Here is a 27,893-nt window from a genome sequence, read left to right as displayed (position 1 = left end):
AACGTGAATGGATAAGGCGCTAAAGAGCAATAACGACTTGTAATGATCGGAACGCCGAAAGCGCATCTGTTTGCGTACGTACCTTCACCGCTTCGTAACGTACGGCGATACACTCAAAAGGAGCTGTTCGTATACATTCAGGCCAAACAAAGACAACGCCACGGAATGTATGACGAGTCGACAAAAAGCACGTGCGTTTGAACACGGTTTGATTGAAATCGGGCACGAATGTTGCAAATAAACGCTGCGCGAACATGCGGCACTTAGGAGAGCGAAAAACTGACAAAGCCGCATACAACAAGTGGCAGCATATGAGATTAATGAGCGAAGAATCTCTCGCTTACCTCACAGACCCGGAACCATTGCGTTGGGTTGAAATCAGCCCGGCTGACTCTTTGAAGCCAGACCTTCGTCAATGCCGCGTCTCGCTTGGCAGATGGAATACGGAATAGTCGCTTGCCGTTCCTTTCACTTGTGCTGCACCCGAAGGCACAGCAACACGCCATCGCGAACACGAAACTACGCTACGAAAGCACAAAGGAGCGGCGAAACATGGTGCCTGCGTATGCCGCTCACTATGTTTGGCGCCACGATGGCGGCGGAAGCGAAAAACAAGCAAGAAGAAAAGCACGCGAGAGCACGTGACGGTGTTCGGCCAATGGGAGGGCCGAACGTCGAGGGAAAGCGCAGGGGAGGACGACGGCCGCAGCCTTCAAAGGACGGCGCTACTTCTGATTTTTATTGACGGGTTTTATGTACAATTCAGTCCGCGTGTCCACATACGCCAATTGCGCTTATATTTTGTTACCAGAATAAACGTCTGACAACGCAGGCTTACCTGGCGACAGTCTCATTAGAAATATAAATGGAAATATCACGCTCTATTTTCCCTGGAATGCGTAGGGGGGTAAGAACCCTGTCAGTTAGCATCGGAGGCTTACCAATCAAGAAGACAAGGCAAGTGCGTTTTCTTTTTTTGTGCCACTCGACTACAGGATGCAACGGCGGCGAGCCGTGGATAACATCGTTTCATCACATATATGTTTCTCGTCTCAACTTGATTCGAAGAATCGCTGGTGCACATTGTGGAAGCCACCCGATGTCACTGACGAAGATGCATACAGTACTGGTGGTCAAGCGAGTACTTTATCAGCTACCTTTAGTCTCGCCATCTGAAACGCAGTACACCATCACGTCTCGGAAACACTGCACAGAAAAGGCATCCAAAGTGCGGAGCAATTGCAGGCGTGACATTGCAAGGCTAGATCCGCCCGTAGGTTGCACCATTCTCCTCCTTTTCCTCAGCCTGTGGCATCTTTTGGAGAAGCAAGCCAGCAAAGGGCTAGGTGGACAGTGACTACTGTAAACGGTCGGCCAAATAAGTGCGGGTGAAATTTTGCAACTACCGACACAGCTCTGAGGGGCTCACCTCAGTAATCGAGCAATTTCTTAGCGAAGTGGACATCAGCCGGCTGGCATAAGCTATAGAGTGGTCCTGCCCACGTTGACGATGGGCCGGGACAACACCTATGCCATAACCACCGGCGTGAGCGTGGACTTTGGTTGGGGCCGGTATATAGAAGTGTGCCAAGATGGGCGATGTAGGGAGGAGGGTGGTGAGCTGCGAGAAAGCGGCAACTTGTTGAGAACCAGTGGCGTAGCAACAGGGGGGGCCGGGGGGCCGTGGGCCCCGGGTGCAAGGGGCCATTGAGGGGGGGGGGGTGTCATATACGTCTGAAGACACCCCTCTTTCCGCTGGCTGCACCCGGGGAGGGGGTGACAGAAGACCTATGGGCCCCGGGTACCAGACGACCTAGCTACACCACTGTTGAGAACCGCAGGAAAAAGGGACGTTCCGTTTGAGGAGATTAGTGGGGGTTCTAGCTGTGACTGCAAATTTCTTTGCGAGCCGTCAAAACTGGGAACATAGCCCACAAAACTCGGAACGTCTTTGGCAAACCTTGGAATAGGGTAGTCGGTCATGGGTCGCATTTTGTCCAGGTCGGGCTTTACTTCTGTAGCGTCCATAAGATGCCCAAGGAGAGTGATTTGGCGGAGACCAAAATGACCCTCATAACAATTCAACTGCAGTCCATCCTGGCGAAACACATCAAAAACGGGCAGAAATGCGGTTAACGTGCGTTTCAAACCTAAGTAAAAGCACGTTGACGTCGTCTAAATAACCCAAGCATGAGGAGCATTTTAGCCTGTGGAGTAGAGAATCCATCATTCGTTCTAAGGGGGGCTGGGGCACTGTTCAGTCCAAACTACATGTCCTTGAACTGGTAGAGCCCTTCAGGAATTACAAACGCTGTCTTCTCCTGATCCATGGCATCCACGGTTATCTGCCTATAGACTGAGGGAAGGTAGATAGAAAAAGAAGTAGGTAGCACCAAACAGGCTGTGAAGGGCGTAAGCAATTTTTGGTAGAGTGTATGCGTCGTTCTTCGCAATGTTGTTTATGGGGCAATAGTCAACGTAAAAGCACCACGATCCATCCTTCTCTTCTAACTAACACGACAGGGGAGACAGGCGCTGGAGGAAGGCTCGACGATCATTTGGCAAGCATATTCGTGAATTCCTGCTGGAGGACGTTTCGCTCAGAGGTAGGCACTATATATGTTGGGGCGTCAGTGAACGGGGCTGACATCACCAGTGTGTATGCGATGCGCGAATAAAGTCGTCTTGGCCATAGGCTGATTACTGAAGTAAATTCATTTAAAAGTATATGGTCCCCTATATGTAGGCGACGCTGTGGTTTCAATGGAAAGAAATCAGGCCATGGGTGTTTAGTAATGCCTGTGATCAGATGATAACAATAAAGACGATAATGACTTCTGAGGTCAAACAATAAAATACTTAGGAATATGGAATAAAGAAAGGAATAATTGTATGGAAAAGCGCAAATATGTACTAAAAGCGAACGGCAAGCGAAACGAATGAAACATGATGTACATTCGGGACTCAACTACGAAGTGCTGCGAAACATGTGCAAAGGAGTTATGGTATGTGGACTTCATGGAAACTCGATGTTGTGTTCAAAATCTGCAGTGTACGACTCATTAGACAGCCTTTTATTGCTAGAAATTGCAGACCACTTTTGCTTTGAAGTTGGCCACTGAGAAACCATACTTGACTTAGCCAGTCAGTAACAATCTGCTCTTTTTGTTTAATTTGGTGCGTTTTCTTTCGGAGATGAGAACATGCGATCTCAATTATGCACTTATCCCACTGCCGCTTTCCTTACATATCTGATTGCAGACAGGAAGGCGGAACACGTGGAGCCTTTCTAAGGTGCTTCTCGAGATGGGTCTTCCGTGGCCGAGGAAGTCTTCGGCTACGAGGTACGACCTGCTCAACACTCTGGTCAAGGCTTCACTCCACTTCGGCACGTCCCTGTTCTGGGCTTTCTACGTGGGTCGTCACCCATCTCGCCCGCACGAACACACCATCTACATGACCCTGGAGATACGCTGCTTCCAGTGGATCGCCGACTTCGGACGTCTCATGGTGCGAGAGAGGCACGACGATTACCTACGACGCTGCGCGGAGATAGTGGGTGGCATTGGACAGTCGTACTCGACGATGATCCACGCCGTGACCACGATGCACCTGGACATCGCCGAAAAGGTACGCCGCTATTGGTACAAATCGACGGTCCCGTACCTGCAGCGAGTGGACGATTTCGAGCTCCGGCGGGCCGTCAACGGTTACCTTCCAGACGACTCGCAGCTGTGGCCAGACGACGAGATCGTGAACATGCAGCCCGAACTGTTCCACGAGCTGAACCAAACGCAGTTCACCGAGAACGCCGAGAGCTTTAGGCTTTACCTGGGAGCGTACGCGGTGTGGCGGTTGTCGCCGTTCGCCTCGCACTACCTAACGGCTGCATTGCTCGGCAATATGGGCTGGGCCGGTGCCTTGAAAAGTCACCGGCTCGCGAAGTGTCTGGAAGCGCTCGAGTCCACCATGCCGCTCGTCATGTGGAAGTTGTACGACGACACCCAGGGCGACCGAACCATTGGCTGGACGATGCAGCAGCTTACCGCAAAGTCTGTGAGTAAGCTGCAGAGCGTGATTGGCGACGCGTTCGGCAGAACGTTCCACACCGCGACGCGACAGGTTTCGAACAACGCCTACAACATGACTCTCACGTGGGGAGTTTTGGATCAGGCCTACGCCCACGTGCGTCCCCACAGCTACAGCGGGTTTTTCGACATGTACTTGCAAGCGTGTCGTCTGAGCGTCAACGTCTCCAAGCAGTCCATGCGCCGGCCACGCAACATCTTGCTGCACGCTCCGGGAATCGCCAACGTCATTCTCTACCGAAATCTCGTGGCACGAGAAGTAATCGTGGAGAGCTTTCGTATGGCGGCAGCGCCGGCGGATTCTCCGCACCTGCTTCCCGTGCTTGCGGCTTTCGTCGGCACGGAGATATGCAAGCAGTTGCTCTTCATCGCACATTTTCTGTTGCGATACGACGGCTCGTTTAGGGTGAGTATACTCAGCCTTCGGTCTCGGAACCACAAGGAAGCGCCACGCCCTTAAAACGACTGACTCCTTTGCTTCTCTCGCTCGCTTTCGTGATCGGTGGTCGGACTTTAACCATTATAGCGCACAAAGGCGCCGATGCAAAGGTCACGTGCCCTCGCGCAACCGAGTGGCTGGGCGTTGGCGTTGCCGAGCGCCAATCAACATAGCTCTTTGAGACGCACTTGCTATACACCTATAGCGTGTACGGTATAGTATAGCGCCGTTAACCAGCACATATGTGCTGCTCTCTCCGCAATTACGCAATGCCAAAGCCAAATAATTATGTTGCTTTAAAACGCTATCTGAATGTCCCTCACTACGACAAATATGCACCGTGAAGCGCATCATTCTAATAGAGGGAAGAGCTTTGCAGAAGCGCTCGTCCAATCCGCTGACATTGAAAATCAGTGTCTGTGATTTCTCCACATTGTTCTTCAAGTGTCGCTTTCATTAGCTGGACGTGTACTTAGGAACGTGGATCTTTAAACCCTTGAATGAAGCGTGATAGCTTTCCATTTGCTATCCACAGGTTTGCTTTTTTTTTTGTAATGTTTGACATCCTGGTGCTTGACTGCAGGGGAGGCGTCTAACGTGTAGTACTATGTATAGGCGCAACTCCGGACAGTTCAGCAAAGTAACTATAGTTGGGCTTGTTGGTTGAACATAGCGAAAGGCTACCGCGCGAGAACCGACGGAGACAAAGGAGGCGCACAAAGTATACACAGACACAGCGCTGACTTTCAACAAAAATGTTTATTTTGCCGGCGCACAGCTATAGCTTTAAAGAGAAAACTTGGTCGCGCTCTTCCTCCCAATTTTCCTATATTATATAGCTTGCAAACGACCTCTCATTTATAGGCTTAACGTACAGGCCTATAAAGCATATACGTCGTATAAGACCTACACGTTGTATAAGGCCTATACGCTATAGGCCACACTGCAGGCCTATAAGACCTGTGGAAAAGTATCACAGGGTCGTTCAGTATTTTTCTTCGGGTCAGGAAACTTTGTCAGAAGCTTCATATATGGACAGAAGGTGTCCCCATAGGCGCTGGCGTGTAAGTATATAGTACAGGGCATCGATCTTCCGCTTTCTCATGGCCGGTGCTACGCGATCACGCGATTTTTCACCGAGAAAGGCGCCTCTAGCTTCCGCATTTGTTTCAGCATGCTTGCAGACTGAACACGCAACTTTGGGCAAAATAATTTAGCGTGCGCGGTGCGTCTGTGCCTAAATTATGCACCACAGCGCTGTGTGATAAACCTGGCCGGCCAATTCCAATTGCTCACACAAAGTATTCCGAACAGTTCGCCGCGCTTCTTGGTCTTGGTCCAAAGCAGTTAACCTTGTACATTTCTTTATCGATGGTATATTTAACATCCTAAAATTAGGCAGTGAGAGATCGCCCTAGGGGAGAACTTCGGAACCCGCTACTTTGAGCTTATCAGCAGAACAACGTGGTCACTGAGGCACCATGGCGGATAAGAAAATAACATTTTAGTTAAATATGAAGAGAACAACTAGAAGAAGGAAAGAAACCTCATTGGACTTATTTACCGGAGTTAGGTCCTCGGGCGAGGAAGTAACAAATTATTTTCAAACCTGCTTGGGTGGGAATTCTTGCCTGTGTATAGGTATACGCATGCCCTTGCAGGACAGTCTCGTAGTGAACTCGCTGATTGTACCTTGGTCGAATATACCGTTACATGCACGATACGTAATTGTCGCATCAAATACTTCCATCAGAATCAACAGTACTCGAGTCGTTTTCGAAGCGGGGAATGTCTGCACAACCCAAATCAAAAGCCAATAGGTATCAGCGGATAAGACACAGTGGTGTCCGTGCACATAGTTTCTTCCAGTGAAACCATTGCACTTGCTTTAATTTATGAATTCATGGTAATAGCATCCTAAATTTGACATGTTCGCCGGAACCTCCTTACGCTATAAAGGTCACCAACGTATGGGGCGTAGTAATTAGCCGTCACCTGTCGTAGTGTGAATTTTCTCAAGCTCTGCGCGCCCTCCACATTTCTATCGTAAGCTCCCTGTCATGCCTAAGCGACCATTGTCGTCATTGATAGAGAAGTAGCAGAAACGAGCAAAATGTCCGTGACTCTTTTTGCGCGAAGCAGCTGTACACCAGCGGGTGTGCTATACATCTGAAAGCAAATAGCTTTCTTCGCCTTTTCTCGCTCGCTTTCGTGCTTGACGGCGGGTAGTGGTCGATGATCAAACTTCCGATGCAAAAAAAAAAAAAAAATGCCGAGGGAAAGGATGTACGCTCTCGCACAGTCGAATTGCGGGAAGGGGTGGGTAGGAAGTAGACGGAGTTAAGGGGGGGAGAGGGAGACTGTCGTGCATGAGCTTTTTGGAGCGCTTGCCAACGGAAACCGCATAAGCGTCGCCGATGGTTTCTGCACTTTTTTTTTGTTTTGTTTAACGCCTCTTGTCAAAGCGAGCGGGTGCGGACTGAAGTGACGATTGTCGTGATTTCTGCACTCGCAGAGAGTTCCTGCCCCAAACGACAGGGAGGACTACGGCGCGACACTGGAGTACTACGAGAAGCTGGTCAGGGGCGCCCGCTTCGCCGATCGATTCACTCGAGACGAGCTGCGCGAGGTGATTGGCAACAGCCTCGCCGCGTACTTCGCCAGCTACATTCCGAGCTTGCCAGAGGCACACGCCATCGCCGCGAAGAGGGCAGGCGCGCATGCGAGCGACGAGCGAAGCTCTTTGATTGGCGTCTCCGCCGATCAGCTGTTTTTTCTCGTCAACTGCTTCACCCACTGTGGCGAAGCTGGGACTGCGTACGAAATGCAGGTGCGTAAAAGGAAAGGTGTCGACAGGACGCTGATGAACCTAAACTAGCGCGTAAAAACGTGGATTGAATGCTGGCTAGTTGAAACATGTGTTATTGAGCGGAATAAGGGCGGAAGGAAACGAAGTGGACAGGACAGATGCGTAGGTCCTTCCGCCCTTATTCCGTCTCAACGACAAAGCGCGATGCACCAACAGGCCCAACACGCAACGCTAGTTGAAACGTGCCTCTCGGGTTTTGAAATTTTTTGCCTTTGCCGCAGTGGGAAGCCGGAGAAGCTATATGTAACATTTAGGTAACAGACGGTGTCGTTTAATCAGCTTTTTTTCTCTTCCGCCCATATTCGTATAGAAAATACGCATAGACGCACGTACACTCACACACACATACACGCATACACACACACACACACACACACACACACACACACACACACACACACACACACACACACACACACACACACACACATACATACATACATAATATTTGGGGTTTTACGTGCCAAAACCACTTTATGATTATGAGGCACGCCGTAGTGGAGGACTCCGGAAATTTTGACCACCTGGGGTTCTTTAACGTGCACCTAAATCTAAGCACACGGGTGTTTTCGCATTTCGCCCCCATCGAAATGCGGCCGCCGTGGCCGGGATTCGATCCCGCGACCTCGTGCTCAGCAGCCCAACACCATAGCCACTGAGCAACCACGGCGGGTATACATACATACATACATACATACATACATACATACATACATACATACATACATACATACATACATACATACATACATACATACATACATACATACATACATACATACATACATACATACATACATACATACATACATACATACATACATACATACATACATACATACATACATACATACATACATACATACATACATACATACATACATACATACATACATACATGAAAGGACAAGGAAAGACGGAGAAGCAACGTTTCAACGGGTGGTCAGCATCGTATCAAAGTATGCAAAGAATGTGGCTGCGTTTGGTTTGCGACCCCCAAAGTTGAATAGATTGTTGCAAGTTTTATTATTCAAATTTTAATACGCACTCGCGACCCGAACGGGCGCTATTACAGGAAGGGCCATACATAGCATAACAAGAAAAGCGAGTAGGTACAAAATGAATACGTCGTATATGTACTCTTATGTTAACCTCGTACGAAATAATTACGCACATAACAAACATATTATGAGAAAGGCCCCGAGTGGGTTAAAAAAAAATAAGTTGTCTACACTATTATTTGAACGTACTATACGAAGCGTACTATACGTACTATACGAGCGTACTATACGAAGCAAACTATACGTACTATAGTATACGTACTATACGAGCGTACTATACGAAGCAAACACTGCGCAGTCAGCGCAGTGTTTGCGTGTGCATGGCTGTTAAATATTGTGCGGACTGGTACAGCTTGGCAAGGCAGATATGATTTTCGGGGGCTCCGGCCAGGCAGAATGTGCGTTCAAGTGTGATGTGAATCTGTGCACTTATAGCACTTATAAAGGCGTGGTTGGCTGTGATAAACACCAGTTGTAAGTCAGCGTTTGTCCCTTACATGCACGGTGTGTTTTTTTTTTTTTTTTCGTGCCCGTCTATTTTGCACGGCGTTCTCCTCAGTTACCAAGTTTCGGGGCGGTGATGTAGCCACAAGACACCGGACCGATCGTTTGCTTGCTTGCTTGCTTGCTTGCTTAGTTACTAGTCGATTTATCCTATACAGCGCTCACAAGGTCCAGACGCGATGGACACTACGGAAGAAAATAATGCTGGAGTACACTGCAAGAGCAGTGTAAGCACAAAAATATCTTGCAGTCTATGTTCGGTGATCAAAAGGAAGCTTTAGCTCGGGCGCTCCTGTCTAAACACATGTAGAAGTAGAATTGGTTTTTCTCGGCAACCACTGCACCGAATTTGACGAGGTTTGTTACATTTAAAAGAAAAACAATCTAGTGACTGTTTGTTTTTAATTTTCGATTTATATCGTCAATGTCTTATTAAAAATTGGCAAATATCGAAAATTTTCGGGATATGAAACTATCAAGTTTACAACTCTAACTCAGCAATGAAAAATAATAACCCAATTCTGTAAATTGCAGCAAATAGTAAATCTAAAGCGGACAAATTTGATATGTTAAGCATGAATCTAAAAAAATTTAGTAATATGAAAATATAGCTTTTGCGGAACCCTTGTACGCAACATAACAAATTCAGGTAAGATATAAAGTGACGTATCTGATTTGTCCACTTTGAATGATCTGATGGATGCCGTTTACAGAACCGCGATATCTGTTTTTGATGCAGAACTATTAATTTATAAACTTCGTGCCCCTATGCTTTTCAAACTTTCATAATTTTCAAAATACTTTTCATAAAATTCGAGCCCTAAATCGAAATTTCGCTATCAACAGTCACTATAATTTAACTTTCTCTTTCAAATGCAACGAATTTCATTAAAATCGGTTCAGGGGTTATTTCAGAAAAGCGTTTTTGCATTTTACATGTGCCGCGTCGGAGTTGGGCCCGAGCTAAAGCTTCCTCTTAATGCTGATCACTTATCGTCGTTCCAAAAAAGAAAAACTAACCAATCCATGCATGCAAACTATGGCATTATGGTGCCGGTGTCGGACGGACCTGCTAGTAAGAGCCATAATTACGGTACTGGATATTAATGCGCTCGAAATGAAGTGCCAAAGTGGAAAAAAGCGTACGAAGTGAAGCCGGTTACGTGGTATATAAATATGTATTTATATATAGTCATATCATAAGAAGCCAACAAACACTGCACCAAGGACAACACAAGGGAAATTACTCGTGCCTAATAAATGAAATAAAGGAACGATAAATTAATGGAAGTGAAAGTGGATGAAAAAACAACTTGCCGCAGGTGGGGAACGATTCCACAACCTTTGCATGGGATCGTTCGCCACCTGCGGCCGGTTGTTTTTTCATCCACTTTCATTTGCGTTAATTTATCGTTTCTTTATTTCATTTTTTAAGCACGAGTAATTTCCCCTATGTTGTCCTTGGTGTCAGTCAGTGGTTGTTGGCTTCTTATGATATGACTGATATATGATACGATATGATAAAATCGGGCCCCTCGGTTACTTCTCTTTCTCCTCGTTTATATATATATATATATATATATATATATATATATATATATATATATATATATATATATATATATATATATATATATACGAGTGACTGAGTGAGTGAGTGAGTGCAACTGACGGTGGTCTGTGCAGGACTACGGTTAGTTGAACTGTTGTATTTCGCTCCTCGAAGAAGCGAGATGTGTGTCGAATGAGCGCCTGAACGCTTTGCAACGCGGGGAACGCGTTTTAGGTAATGTATCCGGGAACTCAAAGAGGTGCGACATAATGCCAACGCATATTTCTATCGCATTTACCGCTAGATCGCCACTGCGTTTTTTTTTTACACAGATATTTTCATTCCCTTTCTCCCCAGAAGATCAACTGCAACTTGGCCTTGCCGTCCATAAGAACATTCAGGCGAGCGTTCAAGTGCGAAGCGCATCATCGCCTGGTGACCAACTTTACATGGCCCGAACCGGACAATGTGAACCGTGCTGTGGCTGCGTAGGCGATCCCGCGCAGTTCCCGGCACATTCACAAAAAACTTGTAAACGTAGCCGTTTCGAGGTTTTATTTCTGCCTCGAAGTAAATCGAAGTAACGTCTAAATGTGCGTGATATGACTGCGACCTTATATTTCAAGGTGAAAAAGAAAATGTGTGCGGGGCTGAATTTGGTGTGACTACGCGTTCACACAAAAACACTTGTCAGGTTACCGGCAAGTCTTGAGCTTTAAAGCAACAATATGTTTCTGGACGGGCTGCAGTGTGGTCTGGTGCCTCGACGCCATGTTCAAGGGCCAACGTGACGAACTGAGAAGTCCCAACGCCTGCGAGATAATACTCAAATTTAATCAACAATGGTGTGATTGCCCATTTGCTTTTCGCTTCTGTGATATGTATGACAACCGATACTGAAAATTCTTAAACTTCCCGCGGTGGTCGTATGTCTACTGTGCGCTGTGGCCGAGCGCTATGTCGCTTGTTTGATTTCCGGTAGCACTTGCCGGCATTCTAAAAGTATCCACGCACAGTGATATACTATGGAAGACAACACCTGACTGGTAGTACATCAATGTAACTTCACTTTTTCTTCAACTGTCCCATATCACAATGAAGCGTCTGACATGAGGTTTATATGCACATACATGTATGTATGTACCAAAGAGTGTCTGCAAACATTCAGGTTTATGAGTGAGTGGTACCATAGGGCGAAATGGTGTATACCGTTGAAAAGGTGATGCTAATCTACCGAAATTTTAGTCACCTCAGAAAGGAAAAAAAAAATGCGCCAGTACCAGGATTTCATACGAATCGTTCTTAGGCGAAGCGTCCATCTGATGTTTGCAGAAGTGTTAAAGCCGACGTTACGCAATCGCAGCGCTAATTACGGCAATTTTCATACAAAAACGCGAGCGAAGAAAAGTGTAACTTTCGGAAAATATAGCGCTAATTACACGAATGAAATCCGCAAAATGTTCATGCAGCCGTAAATTCTACGCAATCGAATCCTGCGTGGTCGTCTTGAGGCCGCGGTGAATCGCTGCAAGTTGGCCGAAATAATGTAGCATTGTCATAAGTGTCGCTGCCATTATGTAAAGGAAACAACCATACACCCTGATAAGAAACAACCTGTTATAAGTTGATAAGGTGGAAGCTTGGGCGAGTTGGTGATTCAATATCGACATGTTTGCACAGCGCAAAAGACGAGGACTGAAGGAAGAACACAACACAGGCGCTATAAGGCCGCTTATAAGGCCGTAGAACATGGTTGTTTTCACGAGTCGCAACCCTATTGCAAAGAAAGCCTCAAAAGTACACGTAAGTCAAGGGCGTAGTGTACGATGCAAAGAGTGACACAATATGTTCAAATGCGGCTTCAAACCTTCTTTCTACGTTTCATTCAATCCGCAATAATGCTACTTAAGGAAATGGTAAGTCGCTTCAGAACTTTTGTTCAACCTTACTATATGAAACGACGCGACAAATTTCAGTGGGTTGAATAGGCTCTCGATGGCGCCGAGCAAGAACGGATGTGTAATCTGCTCTTTCCTTTACAGCGAAACTGTTAGCCTCTAGTTGGTCTGCAGTTTTCGCGGCGTGTCCTCACGAAAAAAAAAAAAAAAATCAGCGTCGCCGCCGCTGGGAGGCAGCTCTCAAAAGTTCAGAGATGGCAGACCAGCTCTGGGCCGTCCGGCAAGCCAAAGATGCCGCCCGAGTCCAAGGACTTCGAGCCGCCACCTGAGGCCACCACAGCGAAACTGCCGGACCATTCATTAATAAAGTTTCTTCTCTCTCTCTCTCTCTCTCTCTCTCTCTCTCTCTTAGAAAACTAGCTTCAGCGGTTGAAGCGAACAGTGCGTACATTCTTTGGTATCGCGTATGAATGAATGAATGAATTCTGAAATTGAAGTGCCAAAACAAAGGTTTTAATTATGAGTCCCGCCGGAGTGGGAGACTCTGGAACAATTTTGACCACCTGGGGTTATTTAGCGCGCCACCAATGCACGGGACACCGACGTTCTTTTTTGTATTTCGCCCCCATGGAAATGCGGCTGCTGCGGCCGGGATTCGATCACGCGACGTCGAGCTTAGCTGCACAATACCATAGGCGCTAAGCCACCGCGGCGGGTTAGTATCACGTATACAACACGCAGCACAGCATTGGCTTGAATAAAGAACAAGCACAAAACAAACATTCAAACTGCATCATTGACGATGAAGGCGCTCCGATAATGCGAAGTACCTGGCGCTCCCCCCATGCGTTTCCAGGTAAAGATTACTGTTGCGCAAGCTGCCGCAGCGACGGCAGCTTGCGACGTGTGGAGCGACGTCACTAGCCTTTCATATATAAAAGAACCAGCCTAGCAAATGGTTTCATTGTTGTTGCAGCGCCGCTGTGAGTATAGGCAAAGCATAGTTAAGACTTCTGAGGAGCAGCGTAAATATTAGGAGCGGAAAAGGGAAAAGAAACGCCAATACGACCAGCGGTGGCGTACTGCCATAAGTACCATTGCTCACATGACTCTAAATTACTATTACTACCGTTACTCTAAAGCAATAAAGCATTGAATAGCCCCCTCAGTAATTGTAGTGATGATTTTCAACAGCTTCGCTGGATATCCACTTTCGCGGGGCCGGGATAAGCGAGTCATTTTCTTTTTTTCCTTTAGGACCCTAAAAGCCTTTCTTTTTTCTGTGGTAAGCAAATAGTTAAAGGCCAACTGTAACGAAATTCCACGCCGCGTAGAAAGCCCCGTTTCATATAATTTAAACATACAGTAGCCTCTGCGGAAGGTTTTACGCTTGAAATGCTAGTGGGTGCGAGTGGGACATCCTGATGGCCGAAGGCGCCGCCAGAAAGCAAAGACTGCCCGTCGTCTGAGGAAGGGGGGGGGGGGGGGGTGCGGGAGACTGGAGGTTAGTCTTCCAACCCCCGCAACCCCTGGACCCCATCAAGGACACAATAAAGTTCTCTCTCACTAAATGCTCGCAAAAATTGCAAAAAACGCTGTCGTTGCCACTCGTCCTAAGTGACCTACTATCCCAGACAACACTCGACGCCCTCAAAAGCTGCAAACGTCCTCGTCCGTTCTGCATCGTTCTGAAGATGTCCTCAGGACACCAGTTACAGGATACGAACGTTTGGATGGTAACAAATCTGGCAATGACTTGGAAGCTGGAGTTATGTAATAAATGCTATTTAGGTGCTGATTTATTACGATTTATAATTAAAAATATCTAGTTACCATATACATGGTGTCCCACTTAACTTGAGCCAAACTTTTAAAATATGCAAACGCCACGTTGCTGGACCGAACCAAGGTAATTTTGTTCGCTGTCGCTTGGAGATACTCATTATTTTTTCTATTCCGTCTAACCAGATAATTAATGTCAGTTAATCAACTTCTTAATTAGTATAATTATATGAAAACTGTAAACGAGGAAATTGTAAAACAACATGAAAAACTCCAGATACAGCTCTTTGTTGCTCAGTACGTGCTACATAAGTGTTTTTCCGAGCATGAAATATTAGCTAGCACGTATTGAGCAACAAAAAGCTGTATCTGGAGTTTTCATTCCTGAACAATTTTCTCATTGACATTTTCCACCTAATTACAATAACTGATAAGTTGATTATTTAATTTAGAATAACTATCTAATTGGGCGGAAGACGAACGAAACTTTATTTTCAGAAAATACTTTCTTGCCCTTAAAAGGGGGCGACGCCGTGTGGTCGGGCCCCTATCCCTAGGCAGCGCTGGCCCTCGCCCTCCTTTCTGCTCTCCGGACTAGGCTGAGCTGGTCTCCGAGGGCAGAGCTGGATAGCAAAGAATGCAAAAAATAATCCGGGCATCTCCAAGCGACTCCATAGAGTACTTTACATAACTAATTATTGAGCTGTAGAAGAGCGGTGACGTTCCTGGTGGATGGAAGACGGCCCACACCATTTTAATTCATAAACCGGGCGAGCCCCCTGGTCTCGAGAACCTACGACCGATATCATTCACACCGTGCGTGGGAAAGGTTGCTGAACATGCAATACTGGACCAATTATCTCGGTACCTGCAGTGGCGTAGCCAGAAATTTCGTTCGGGGGAGGGTGTTAAGGTTGGGCATCTAGCACGCCGTGCAAAAAGGATTTTCGCCCACCATGCCTCGTCGAAACGAAGCGTGACTTCCTAATTCGCCATGGTCATCTCGAGTGTCTGCCGGTCTGGCGGAAGCCCCGCAGTGTTTACAAGCCTCTTTTGTGTGTGTGTGTGCGACTTTAGAGGGACCGTTTCCTCGAACTGTCAAACTCTACAGAACTTCCACGAACCAGCAACGCGCAAAAGAGAAGGACAAGCATCTACAATTCCCGGAGGCTTGGTATAACCAGAAGATTGGTATAACCAGAGGCTTAGTATAACCGGAGGCTTGGTATAATCGGAGGCGGGGCCCTCTTTCCGCGAATCACACTCTGTGCCTGTCACGTGACGTCGACGGAAGCAAGATCCCTCCCACGATTGTAGAGAGCCTACTTAAGGGGCTCTGAAATGTACCTTTTTTACGCTTCATTCTCTTCTCTTCATCTTTCACCAACCATTGAATAAACCGTGCAGGTATCGCACTAGAAATCGTCTCGTCCTTGCCTGGTCGCCATGGTCTACCGGATGCCTGCAGCCCGCCGACAACGCCACGCTAACTAATAGTAACGTCGGTCGAGCTTCGATAGGCAGGCGTCGCTATAACTCGGCAGCAGTACGATACGCTACCCTGGAGTACGCAACAAGGGGGGGGGGGGGGGAGAGGCTCACATTGCAGCTCGGCCTTCTCCTCGTAGAATTTGTCGAGGGATCAAATACATGAATAATAATTGCATTGTAATTGCCAAAGATGCTGCAAACGAATTTTTGAACGCTAGGCACTGTCAACACAAGTAAAACATGCATTTTCCTTCATGAAAGAATATACTTGTATGTCCCCAAAATTGTGCCTGACATAACTGGTATCAATGATTCCATGTTTTGAAAATATCAAGCGAACTTTAGAACTATATCAGTTCGAAACCAGCAAAGCAGTGCATGCCGCTGATATGAAAAAGTTAAAGGCGGTGAAAAGAAGTTGAGGACAAATGTTTTAATGAAACTTTGTCAGTCAAGAGCCTTGTTTATATTTTCGTACATATGCAACGGCCAGGACAAAATCTCAATGACGCTGTCCTTCGTTGCAATGTATTGCGCAGGAGGAGCCGTCACCGGTTGTGTATTGTGAGTAATTGCATTGAAATTATAGTCGCTACAGAGAGCACATATAAAAAGCAGGAGTTATGCAAAATATACGACGGCGAGTCAAATGAAAGTGAGCCAATGCGAATATATGACAAACGGGGCACTTTATTTAAAAGTAGTCTCCATGAGCATTGAGGCATTTGTCCCAATGACTAACGAGTCGCGTGATTCCCGTCTCATATAGCTCCTTGGATTGCTGCTTCAAAAAGTCTGTAACTGACATTTTCACGTCATCGTCCGACACGAATCTGGTTCCCTTGAGCTGTTTCTTCAATTGTCCCGAATTGCGGAAGTCGCAAGTTTTTGTTGCAGTTCAAAGGGCACGTTTACGAAAACGCAAGTACGGGCAGGTAAGACATTTGCGTCGCAAACGTTACGCGGTGCGTGCTCTTGTCTAAAATAATTCGGTGAAACAAAGAGTGATTGAGCACACGCGATACGGAATGAGAAGCACGGATATATTTGCAGATTTGTGCCCGTAGGCCTTCAAACAATGTTTCAAGCCACAAACACTTCCTGCTGCCACTCGCAAGACTTTGCATTCGCGTGAAGAGGAAAGACGGTACGCTATGAATAAAGGAAAAATACATGGCGAGCGTGTAACTGTCTCGTCTCTTATTAGAAGAAACGTCGACCAAGAAGCAAATGCTACTAAATCACAGAGCTTGCTGTGATTCTTAAAAGTTGTGAAAAAAGAAAAACGGTAATTTATCATGGCTTCACCGCAATGCACCTATGTAATGCGGTGAAACATACTGTATTTCAGTGAGGCGAAGTGAAAATTTTCTGCGCAAACGATCGCGGGCCTGAGCGCGAAGACGGAGTACATGCTCAGACTCGTTTCGCGAGTGACGAGCAGGAGGGGTGGCATCAGCGAAGCCAACCCCCTAAGGATCTACCACGCCTTCCTCATGAGCCACATCAACTACGTGGCTTCCGCTAAACTGGTCGCGGTTGGAGGAGAATAAGACCGACGCACTCATCAGGAAGAGCCTTAAACGAGTACTCAGCATCCCCGTTACGACCAGCACCGAGAAGCTGATGTAACTCGGGGTCCACAACACCCTGAGCGAAGTCGTAGAAGCACAGAAAACGGCACAGACCGTTCGCCTCTCTACCACCAAGGCCGGCCGCCGAATACTCGAGATGGCGGGTCTGGTAGCCACGGCCGAGGAGTCGTGCGCCATCCCGCTATGCCAGGGTGAAAGGGAAACCTTTCGAGTCTCCTCCTTCCCGAGCAATGTTCACCCACAGCACAATGAGGCCCGGCGCGCAGCCAGAGCCCGAGCACTCATCATGACTGCCCTGCAAACCCCAGAGCTCGCGTCCTTTGTCGACGCGACGCGGTATCCCGGATCAAACTCGTACGCGGCCACGGTGGTTGATCCCCAGGGCAAGATCCTGAATGCAGCGTCTATCCAACACTCGACGGCGTCCGTCACAGAGCAAATCGCAGCGGCGCGGGCTCTGTGCGAACCCGGGCGCACGCAAATCTTCACGGACTCCAGGTCGGCGGCGATGGCCTTTCTCGCCGGCTCGGTGTTGGCCGAGGCTGTGGCGGTTCTGAGTACCCAAGCCAGGCACGGCCCGTCATGTCATCACTTGGTACCCGGCTGACATGGGCCGGTGCGTCTCCCCCGGATCGATCTACCCCACGACCCGCCCACGACCAGGCGTGAGGTCTCGTCAACCGCGCCGGTCCGAGGGGCCCGGCTTCGCAGGGGATCGACTGAACCACGGACCCGCTGCTTACTTTCCACGACATCACTGCTCACTACCAGCTGGGACGCAGGCAGTTTCCGGCTCCTCACCCGAAGCTAGGCAGACCCCAGGCCTCGGTGCTGAGAATGCTGCAGACGGGCTCCTTTTCGTCTCGATCCAGGTTGAAACAATACACTCCGGGTGTGAATCCCCGCTACCCCGACTGCGGCGAGGAACGGTCCACCTCGAACCACATGCTGTGGCAATGTTCTGCGTTGCACCACTCGCCTTTCAACAGGCAAGAAGACTGGGAAGAAACCGTCAAGAGCGACGACCTTCAAGTCCAGCTTCGGGCTGTCCAAAGGGCCTGCGACAGGGCTGAAGATCAGTCTTCCGCCCCCGGCGCAGGTGCGGCCCGCGACTACGACAACGTAATCCCTTAGGACCAAATAAAGCTTCTTGTCTGTCTGTCAGCGCATACTAAGACTAACGCACATGTTATTATTATTATTATTATTATTATTATTATTATTATTATTATTATTATCTGAGATGCCCACTTGACGCCCCCACCAGAGGCCAACAGTGTATTGCAGTGAAGCGAAATGAGGATTTGCGCGCGTACCAAGTGTAAGCAACACATTGTAATCATCTCAGGTGTCCACCCCAGGCCTCGGCGGTGAAGCATACGATGTATTTCAGTGATGCGAAGTGAGAATTTGTGCACGTGCTAAGCGCAAACAACATTCTATTATCTCAGATACCCATCCGAAACCTCCACGGGGAAACAGTGTTTTGCAGTGAAGTGAACTGAGAATTTGCACGCGTACTAAGTGTCAGCAACATATTGTAATCATCTCAGGTGCCCACCCGAGGCGTCGGCGGTGAAGCATAGGGTGTATTTCAGTGAAGCGAAGTGCGAATTTGCGCACGTACTAAGCGTGAGCAACATTTTATTATCTCAGATACCTACCCGAGACCTCCGCGGTGAAACATAGTGTTTGCAGTGAAGCGAAGTGAGAATTTACGCGCGTACTAAGTGTAAGCAACTTACTATGATCATCTCAGCTGCCCACTCGAAGTTTTGGCGGTGAAGCATACGGTGTATTTTAGTAAAGCGAAGTGAGACTTTGCGCGCGTACTAAGTGTAAGCCACATATTATCATCTCAGGTGCTCACCCGAGGCCTCGGCGGTGAAGCATATGGTATATTTCAGTGAAGCGAAGTGAGAATGCGCGCGTACTAAGGGTACGCAACATAGTATTTCAGGTACCCACCCGGGAGCGCCGCGGTGAAGCGTGCAGTATTGCAGTGAAGCGACGTGAGAATTTGCGCGCGTATTTGAGATATCTTGCTTACACCTCGTACACACGCAAATTCTCCCTTCGCTTCACCGCAACACACTGCATGCTTCACTGTGGAGGCCTCGGGTGGACACCTGAGATGATAATAATGCGTTGCTTACACTTGGTGCGTGCGCAAATTATCACTTCACCTCACTGCAATAAACTGTATGCTTCACAGCATTACACAATGTGTTGCGTTGAAGCTACGAGAAATTGCCGTTTTTATATAAGTTACAAGAATCACAGAAAGCTCTGTGTTTTAGTAGAGTTTCGCCTTGGTCTAGGTTTATTCTAATAAGAGACGAGACAATTGCCTGTTGTGCAGGTGTTTTTCCTTTGGTGATAAGTACCGTCTTTCCTTTGCCTTTGCGAGTGGCAGCAGGGAGTATCTATGGTTTGAAGTACGGTTTGAAGGCTTATGGACACACATCTGCAAATATATACGTGCTTCTCATTCCGCACCGCATGTGCTCAGTCACTCTGTGTGTCACCGAATTTTTTTAGACTAGTGCGTTCACCGCGTAACGTTTGCGGCGCAAAATCCTTAGCCGCCGTACTTACGTTTTCGTAAATATATGCACTCTGAACTGCAACAAACACTTACCGTGTCGTCGTAATTGTTGTGGCCTCACCACATGGCTCCACCATTCCGCCGTCTTCTTCCTTTTCGCTGTGGCAGTGTCCACTTTCCGCATAAATGCTTCAGCGTCGTTGAAAACGGAGTGACGCGGCTTCCGGCATCGAAGGTAACGTTGTCGAAAGTCTGCGCACGAGCCTTTGCACAGCGTTGCGCAGCGTTTCTTGAAGTACTATGTAAAGTACTATGTAATGACAGAAACTTGTTAACTTTAATAGTATACTGGGATGTGAACATTGATTTATATTATTTGTGTTAACAGCTGTTTATTATTCCAAAACTATTGATTCGAAAAGTATTCGATATTTGGTATGTACTCGCTTCTACCACTATTCGATTCGTACTCGATTCCTATTCGCACACCCCCTACTCTATGGAGATCTTGAACATTTTTTTTACAAGCGCTCCACTTTATGCACACACATCTAACGTCGCATGATTGTAGGCACTCTAATTATAAACTCTTTAATTAACTACTCACTTGAACCTTTCGGTATACATTGACTATATAACATTTGGGCCCCATTTCCTGCATGCTACCATATTTCGGTTTCCCGCGGAAGCGGGGAACCTTTGTAAGCGTTTCTTACAATGCCTCTAAAGACGTAAAAAGAAAACTGAAGAAACAAGACGCGAGGTTTAGCAGTTTTCGTTGAGTTCCTAATTAATTTAGCCCATTTCAAACATTTCATAGACATCATCCTTGACATGCTCCAGATGCCCCCTAAATAATGACACCTGTCTCAGATACAAGGCTATTGACAAGATGCATTCATGCTCTACCTTATTCCAAACGCGACGAAGATGGCGATCGGCTAGCAATCGGCGTCACGCCGTCTGTTTTCATCGTCATCATTGCAATCATGCTGAGGCGGCCCTTATATGCGCCCTCCCCCCTGTTTCTGTACCGACATGAAACTTCCGAATTATTCGTTGCCCCAGGATGCCATGAAAAGAGAAGTATAATGTTTCCAATCACTTCCGCACTAACAGCTTCCCTGTTAAAGGAAAAAGCGATGCAACACAATAAGACAGCCGCGCTTCGTGGACCCCCATTGGCCGACTGCTTTTCAATTGGCAATAGAGTCAAAACACCTAGGCCAGTCAGCAAAACTGCTAATTGCAGCACCGCGCTGCCATTTTGTACCACTTTGACAGTTATCTGCCATCGTTTCGTGCAGTGCTCATGACGGGAACCAACGAGACGGTATCAAAACTGGAATTTATACGAACAGCAGGTCAATGTCTAGTATAATGCAAGAGGAAGCAGCATGCTCCGCAGTGATAAAGGACGGCATCATCAAACACTTTATGTGGATACCGTTGTCTATTGACGAAGGAGATCGCGATAAAATCGCGTGTTGACGGAACACCAGCGTCCACGGAGGCTTTCACTCTCGAGAAAGCTTTTGCACCCTTTGGGTCATATCTAGACCCACAACAATTATCATCTGTCTTGCCCTCATTTCCTTCCTTTAACGCCGCGAGCCCAGTACTTCCAAGTCACCAACGGCTTGCGCGTTATCAGCGTGACACAGCATTCTCGACAGGAAAGTAGCCAGCGCAGAGTTTTCAAGAAAGAAAACGCCAGCAAAGCAGATGATGATGATAGTTGCGGGTAGATAAGCTCCAAAGGGTGCAGACGTTTTCTGAGGAGTGTTGCAGGCCTTTCCTGAGGCAAATTTGGTGGGTTCGGTGAGAAACCAACATGGAAAACTACGACGCCACATTTCAGGTTGGTTTCTGTACAGCCAAAAGCTCTGGCTACGGCTGCGACTACAGCCCATCCCCCAGCAACCGCTCCCTCGCTTCCCCTCTACCCCTTCTCTCGAACTGAACAATACTAGGCCATTGTGTTAGTCTTTCCTTTCTTTAGATCACTATCATCATCATTGTGTTCGCGCGTAAGCACGACGAATTCCTAAGCCAAGACGCCGTTTCAAAGGGCAAAGGCGGAAACTGCGCTTTGTATTCAAGATGACGTCTTCGAACCGGAGCGAGAAATGGCAACTGAGCGCTTACGAACGCCAGCGACTCCCGCACACAGTGGTCACAGATGAAACGGAGGTCATCGCTCACGAAGAAAGCTTTCGCTCGAATTTAACGTGCCCCATCTGCTTCGGCTTGTTCAGGAACGCTGTGGCGACGACGGAGTGTCTTCACCGCTTTTGCGAGGAGTGCATCACTACGGCGCTTCGCAGATGCAACAAGGAATGCCCGACGTGCCGCCGCAAGCTCGTCTCGAAGCGGTCGCTGCGGCGGGACTACCGCATGGACGCGTTCGTCGCCGCACTTCTCCCCAGCCACGCCGAAGAGCCCGCATCGCTCGCCGAGCTCGTGACTGCTTCGCCAGGCGTGCAACGCGGTGCTCCAAAACAAGCACGTGAGAAGAGCACCGTCAAAGACAGTGACGTTGGCCAGAAGCGCTGCGGTAAGAACACTCGCGTTGAGCCAAACTCGACGGTGATTGGGGGCGATCTAGCTCCGACGACGGATAGTGTGGGTTGCGCTGAAGAGAACGCAGACGTTCAGCAAATCTCGGCGCTGACTTTGCCGACGGAAGAGCGAAGGAGTTGGAACGAACAGCAGCCCCGGCAGAAAGGCCGTGCATCACCAGCGTTGGCGGCGGGTAGCGGCGACGTCGCCCGTAAAGGATCGGACCGCGAGTTGACCTTGCGACGCGACGAGGTGCCTCAAGGAACGAGCGCTGGCGCTCGCTGCGCTGATGCCGAGGTGCCCGTAGAAGGAGCCCGTGCGACGCCACCTCCAAGCGTCACATTGGCCGTGGTAGCACGGTCCGCGTCTGCTGCTGCTGCGACGCCGCAGGTTGACCCCGACGAAACGTATATGGGCGAAGAGACTAGACGCACGGCCGGCGCGGCATCTGCACAATGCAGCGAGCCGACTCGGTCGGAAGATTTCTGCGCAGACACCGTCGAAACGCCTGGAGTTGAGATGGGCCAATCAGCAGCAGGTGCTGACGCCACGCCTGCTGCTGCCGCAGACCGCGAATCCAGCGCGGCCTTTGCCGTCTCGCCACGATGGGCCCGCAGCAACCTGATAGCGATAACGCTGAAGCCGCACCTTGACATGTTCTTGGAGAACCCCGAGTCCCCGACGCTGCATATAAGCGTGTCAGCTCGAGTCACGATCCTGTATATCAGCTCGTACCTCAAGAAACGTCTTTCTCAGAGCAGCGTGAATCGTAACGCTCGGCGATTCCCGATGTACCGCATATACGCGGCCAGCGAGACGGGCGAATTGGTCGCGCTCCCTTTTGCGATGACAGCGGAGGATGCCGTCAAGAGGATCCAGAAAGCCGGTGCGCCGCTGGAAATGTACTACGCGCTGCACCAAGCTTGAGTCTGGGCTTGTCTCCTCTTTACTCCGCCAAAGACATGGTGTACATGCAACTGAGGTTTTGAATATTTTTTTTTGAAACCTGAATATGTGTTTGGTTGGTGCATAAACCGACAGTCTAAATTACGTACTCCACCTGAGCATTATTTTTTTAGATGTAGCAGCGCGGGAGCTGCTACATCTAAACACACATGGACGCACAGAAATCGCTTTTCTTGGCAACCACTGCACTGACCTTGATTGGGATTCTTGCATTAAAAACAACAATATTAAATCTATAAACTCTAGGTAATGCAGTTTCAATTTAGGCTGCCAAAAATTTAAAAATTCTTAAAAATTGCAAACAGTACTAACAAGTTCTCAAGAGCACAAGTAATAATGATGCCGCAGTTCTGTAAATTGCACATATAATGAGCCTCCTGAAGTGGCCAGAACTGATGTATTATACACCGCTCTTAAGTATGCCACTAGTTTGTGAGCGGACTTCACCCCCGCCTCCTAAATATTTTAATTTTCCATAAGGTGTGCATTCGTGCATCATATCTGTCCGCTAGGGATGCTCTAAATATGCAGTTGACAGAATTGTGATCTGTTTTTCATGCAGAGAGACTGATTTGTAAACCTTTCCATTCTTCTATTGCGATAGCAATTAAATGGACACTCCAGGCGCATTTCTGCCGTCGGCGTCGCCGTGAGGTTCAGCATGAAGTCCAAGGGCGGTAAAACCGTCGCCGCGCGCCGAATGCTGTATGTGCGAGGGTGAGCCGGCGAACGCGTTTCAATAGAGAATTTTAGCGCGTCCGGTATTCCGGCAAGCGCGGGCGGTTTGCCGGTTTAGCGGGGGCGTAAACATGAACGGCTAGATTGGCGGTGCCATCCGGTAGCGCAAAGCTCAACCACACAAACACAAAGCTAATTACTATATTCTGATTAGCTGCTGGTGTAAATTTTCGACAGTGGCGTCATCGTGTTCAGAATTACGCCGCTGCCAAAAATTTGCGCTAGCAGCGAAGCATGATATAGTGGGTTACTGCAGTTTTAGCTCTGTGTTTGTCTAGTTGAACTCTACGCCACCAGGTGGCTGCACCGCTCCGGCCGCTCACGTTTAGGCCCCCGCAAATCAGGCAATCCGCCCAAACCACCCCCGTTTACCGGAATAGCGGACAGGCTAAGAGTCTCTAATCTCGCGACCGGGGAACGCGGCTCGGATGCGTACCCTCTCCTGATGCGCGCGAGGCAAGGAGGTTCAGGCGAGGGAGGAGGGGTGTTCTTCTCCGGCGGCTTCTAGGGTGCCTTGATGTCCTCCTCGCCCAGCGCTCTGTACAGAGTGGAGACAACTGCGGCGTCTACTATGGCATTGGGCACGCGATTGGCGGACGCCGTAGTCAGAGCGCCGTAGTTGTAGCCAGAAAGAAATGCATTTTGTATCACATGAAGCATAACAACGGTAAGTACATAGCTATTTAGTGCACCTTCTTATTACTGCGCTGTCAGGAAATGCTGATCTATTCATTAGAGAAATACTCGAGGCCAACAGTCAGAAAGTAGCAGCGAATTACGCTCGTCTTCACACGAGGAGAATGTATGGTATGTTGCAGACCGATATTTCTTTATAGAAAAAAGAAGCTGTACACCACAACATTATTCCTTCCAGACTAACGCGATTCAAGCTATTGTGCCAGGCGTAATGCAGACAAAAAAATTAGAACTGCGCTACAATATTGCGTCGTCAGGCATAAAACAGAAAGTGACCGCAACTGCCTTAGCCACAGTAATGATAGTTTAGCTTTACCATACCTCACTGCAGTATATTAAATGTGTATTCAGGGAAAATATTTCATTATTGGTAACGACCAACACTGCACATACAGTTTCGGCAAGCGACAGTTGTCGAAACGTAATTCGAAACCAGAAAAACTTACCCAATCAGAAAACCTGCTACCTAACCAGAAAAACGTTTTTTTTTCCCTTGCGAATGAGAAATTTCGGTTTCTCATTACCCTACGAGCACGGCGCACTGACTTAATATGGCTAACGGATCGTCGTGTTCCGTATTTATTTACAATTATTAGACGCGCGAATAATTGTACGCGTACATGGCGCATAGCAGCAACGTGGACGCGCGCAAATAATTATTCAACACCTACTAGCACGTGTATCGCTACCCTGCAGACGTTATACTATCAGCCGAGGCCAATTGAGGCCAAAAACGTGCCGTTGCCGTGTAAGCGTGCGAAAACAGTTAACTTTGGTGCAAGTGGGCACTTAGTCAGCGCAGCAGTGTGCGGACACGTAGATTTGTAGGAAAATGGAGCAAATAGCTCATTTGGACCCCCATGCACTGCAATGTGATGTATGTGCGTATTGCCTGTGACATAGCGTACGCCATATGTGTACCAACATTCCGTGACTCCTGGTTTGAGTAACATAGCCGATAGCTCGCGGCTTGGACGGGACATCGATGCTTGGGCTGACCCGATAGACCCAGCAGGCTAGGAATAGTCCTTGCATCCGCCGTGGTTACTTAGCGGCTATATGGTGTTGAGCGGCTGCGCACGAGGTCGCGGGATCGAATCCAGGCCACGGCAGCCGCATTTAGATGGGGGCGAAATGCTTAAACGCGCGTGTACTGGCGCACGTTAAAGACCAAATCGTTATAGACCATGTGGTCCAAATTTCCGGAGCCTTCCAGTATACGGCGTGCCTCATAATCAGATCATGGTTTTGGCACGCAAAACCTCATAACTTAGCTTGTGAATAATCGTTTCGCTTAGCGACGTACTGACAAAGTTGCTTAATTGCTTCAAGACCGGCTTGGATCTATAGGCGCCCCGTGACGGTTCCACGGTGGGTTGCATTTATCTTAGCGCTTTTAAAGGGGCACCATAGGCAAATATAAAGTCAACGTGGACTGTTAAAATGCAATTCTATAAACCTCGTAGTGCGTGTTTCGTGACAAGAAAATACTTAGCTTAATGGTACCTTCGATAGGTCGCCTCCATCCTCCGAATCAGAGTTGGGCAGATCCGGCGCTCTTCGAGCTCAAAGGCAGATGACAAGCACACAAGTCTAACAAGCACGTGACTCGTTTTCGGAGGTGGAAATGGCAAAGGCGAAACCACATGACTGCAGCAAACGTTCGATTTCCCCTAGCAACAGCTCCCGACGCTGCCAGGAAAAATGGCGGAAGCGCCGGTGCGACGGGGGTTCGTTGATGCGCCCGCATGCAGGGGCATAGGTTGCGGCGGACCTAGCCAACAGCCGCGGCGCTGGGTTGTGATGACGAGGCGGAAACTTTCTCAATCTTGACGACTGCTCCGACGTCAGGGCTCGATGCGGGAGGAGAGCGATCGAAGAGAACCAGCCTAACGCAAGGCGCGCACTCTCGTTCGACCATTCGAAATTCGGCCATTCGACCCACCGAAGATTCCATAAGAGAAAAAAGTGTCGGAAGGGTGGGCATACCTTCAGCACGATTCCCTGGAGAGGCGTCTGCGTCAGCAGGTGTTTAATGTGTTGTGACACCACGTACCCGAGCACACGAGGGTTGGACCCCCCGGCGTCTAACCGTGCGCGGCTTAGCTGCGTCTCGGGAAAAATGAGTCCTGAGGTTTGAGCCGATGCCGGGTGTTTGGACCTTTAAAGACGCCCTGAGTCACCCCTCGGGCTTGGCGTAATAACATAGTCCGCGGGTAGCATACGCTGCTGTGAACATCTCAGGCAAGTTTTGCTGTCGTACGCGGTTCGTGGACCTCTGAAGCGGATGACGAATTCACCTGTCTCTCAAACGTTCTCTTTTCAACTGTAGGTCCTCTCCTCACTCTCTTCTAGACGCACTTCGTCATCGGACGCACTTCTCCGTCATTCCCTTGGACCGCTGCTATTGGACGATAGCTGACATCAAGCTGCGGTCGCCTAGGTGGCGTAGATACCGCGGCCGCCGCGGAGTGCCGCCACGAGTCCACTCGCTAAGAGCACTGCGGCTCGCTGAGGACAAGCGGGTTTGGCTTATGTTTAGCGCGTCGTATGCACCACATGCGGAAGGCGTGTCGTCTACGTTAACATCCAAAATGAAATCTGAACTGCGCGCCTCGGTGGCATTTAGAAGGAGGAGCGTTGTGGGCACGCCCCACTTCGCCGTAGCCATCGCAGGGCGAGGCATTGAAGGAACGAGAGCACAGCGGATGCCCCGTTTGATTGCGAAGAACTTCGCTTTTGCTAAACGCATTGAAGTACTTTTTCGGCAAAGTGCTTCTGAAATAGCCTATTTTCACTTCAAATGCCTTTCTCCACTTCGTCAAAAAGTGGTTCCTTTACGGAGTTACTTGGCGGAGGCAACACACCCCTTTGGCGTCGGATTCACGCAGACGGCACCTCTGTACTGACTCACCTGGGGGAAACCGGTAGTAGCGTTTTCATAACCTCCGCTCTAATTTTCGTCTTTCTCTCTCACTTTCAATCCTTCTTGTATCCTCTTCTCTTCTATTCCGATCTGCTGGGTATCGAGGATTAACCTTGCGTGCGATAACCAACCTTGGTTGTACATATTGGGTTATAGTGGATGTGTACAGCTGGCAATG

At 48.5% G+C, this 27,893-nt stretch overlaps 1 protein-coding gene across 1 annotated transcript; it reads left to right on the top strand.

The window, feature by feature from the left end:
* The first annotated feature begins 21,718 nt into the window (after window positions 1-21,718).
* Window positions 21,719-23,444, top strand: LOC142558066 (uncharacterized). Its single transcript, XM_075670229.1, has one exon. The coding sequence runs from the start codon at window positions 21,931-21,933 to the stop codon at window positions 23,314-23,316; it is 1,386 nt and encodes a 461-aa protein (XP_075526344.1). The 5' UTR covers window positions 21,719-21,930; the 3' UTR covers window positions 23,317-23,444.
* Window positions 23,445-27,893: the final 4,449 nt, after the last annotated feature.

Source organism: Dermacentor variabilis, chromosome 9, assembly GCF_050947875.1.
Source record: "Dermacentor variabilis isolate Ectoservices chromosome 9, ASM5094787v1, whole genome shotgun sequence".
NCBI classification, from domain to species: Eukaryota; Metazoa; Arthropoda; class Arachnida; order Ixodida; family Ixodidae; genus Dermacentor; species Dermacentor variabilis.
Note: the sequence above shows the minus strand (reverse complement) of the source record. Positions and strands in the feature narration are given on the sequence as shown.

Excerpts from the sequence above, each read along its gene's own strand:
- LOC142558066 (XM_075670229.1), top strand. The coding sequence starts at position 21,931 with ATGACGTCTTCGAACCGGAGCGAGAAATGGCAACTGAGCGCTTACGAA.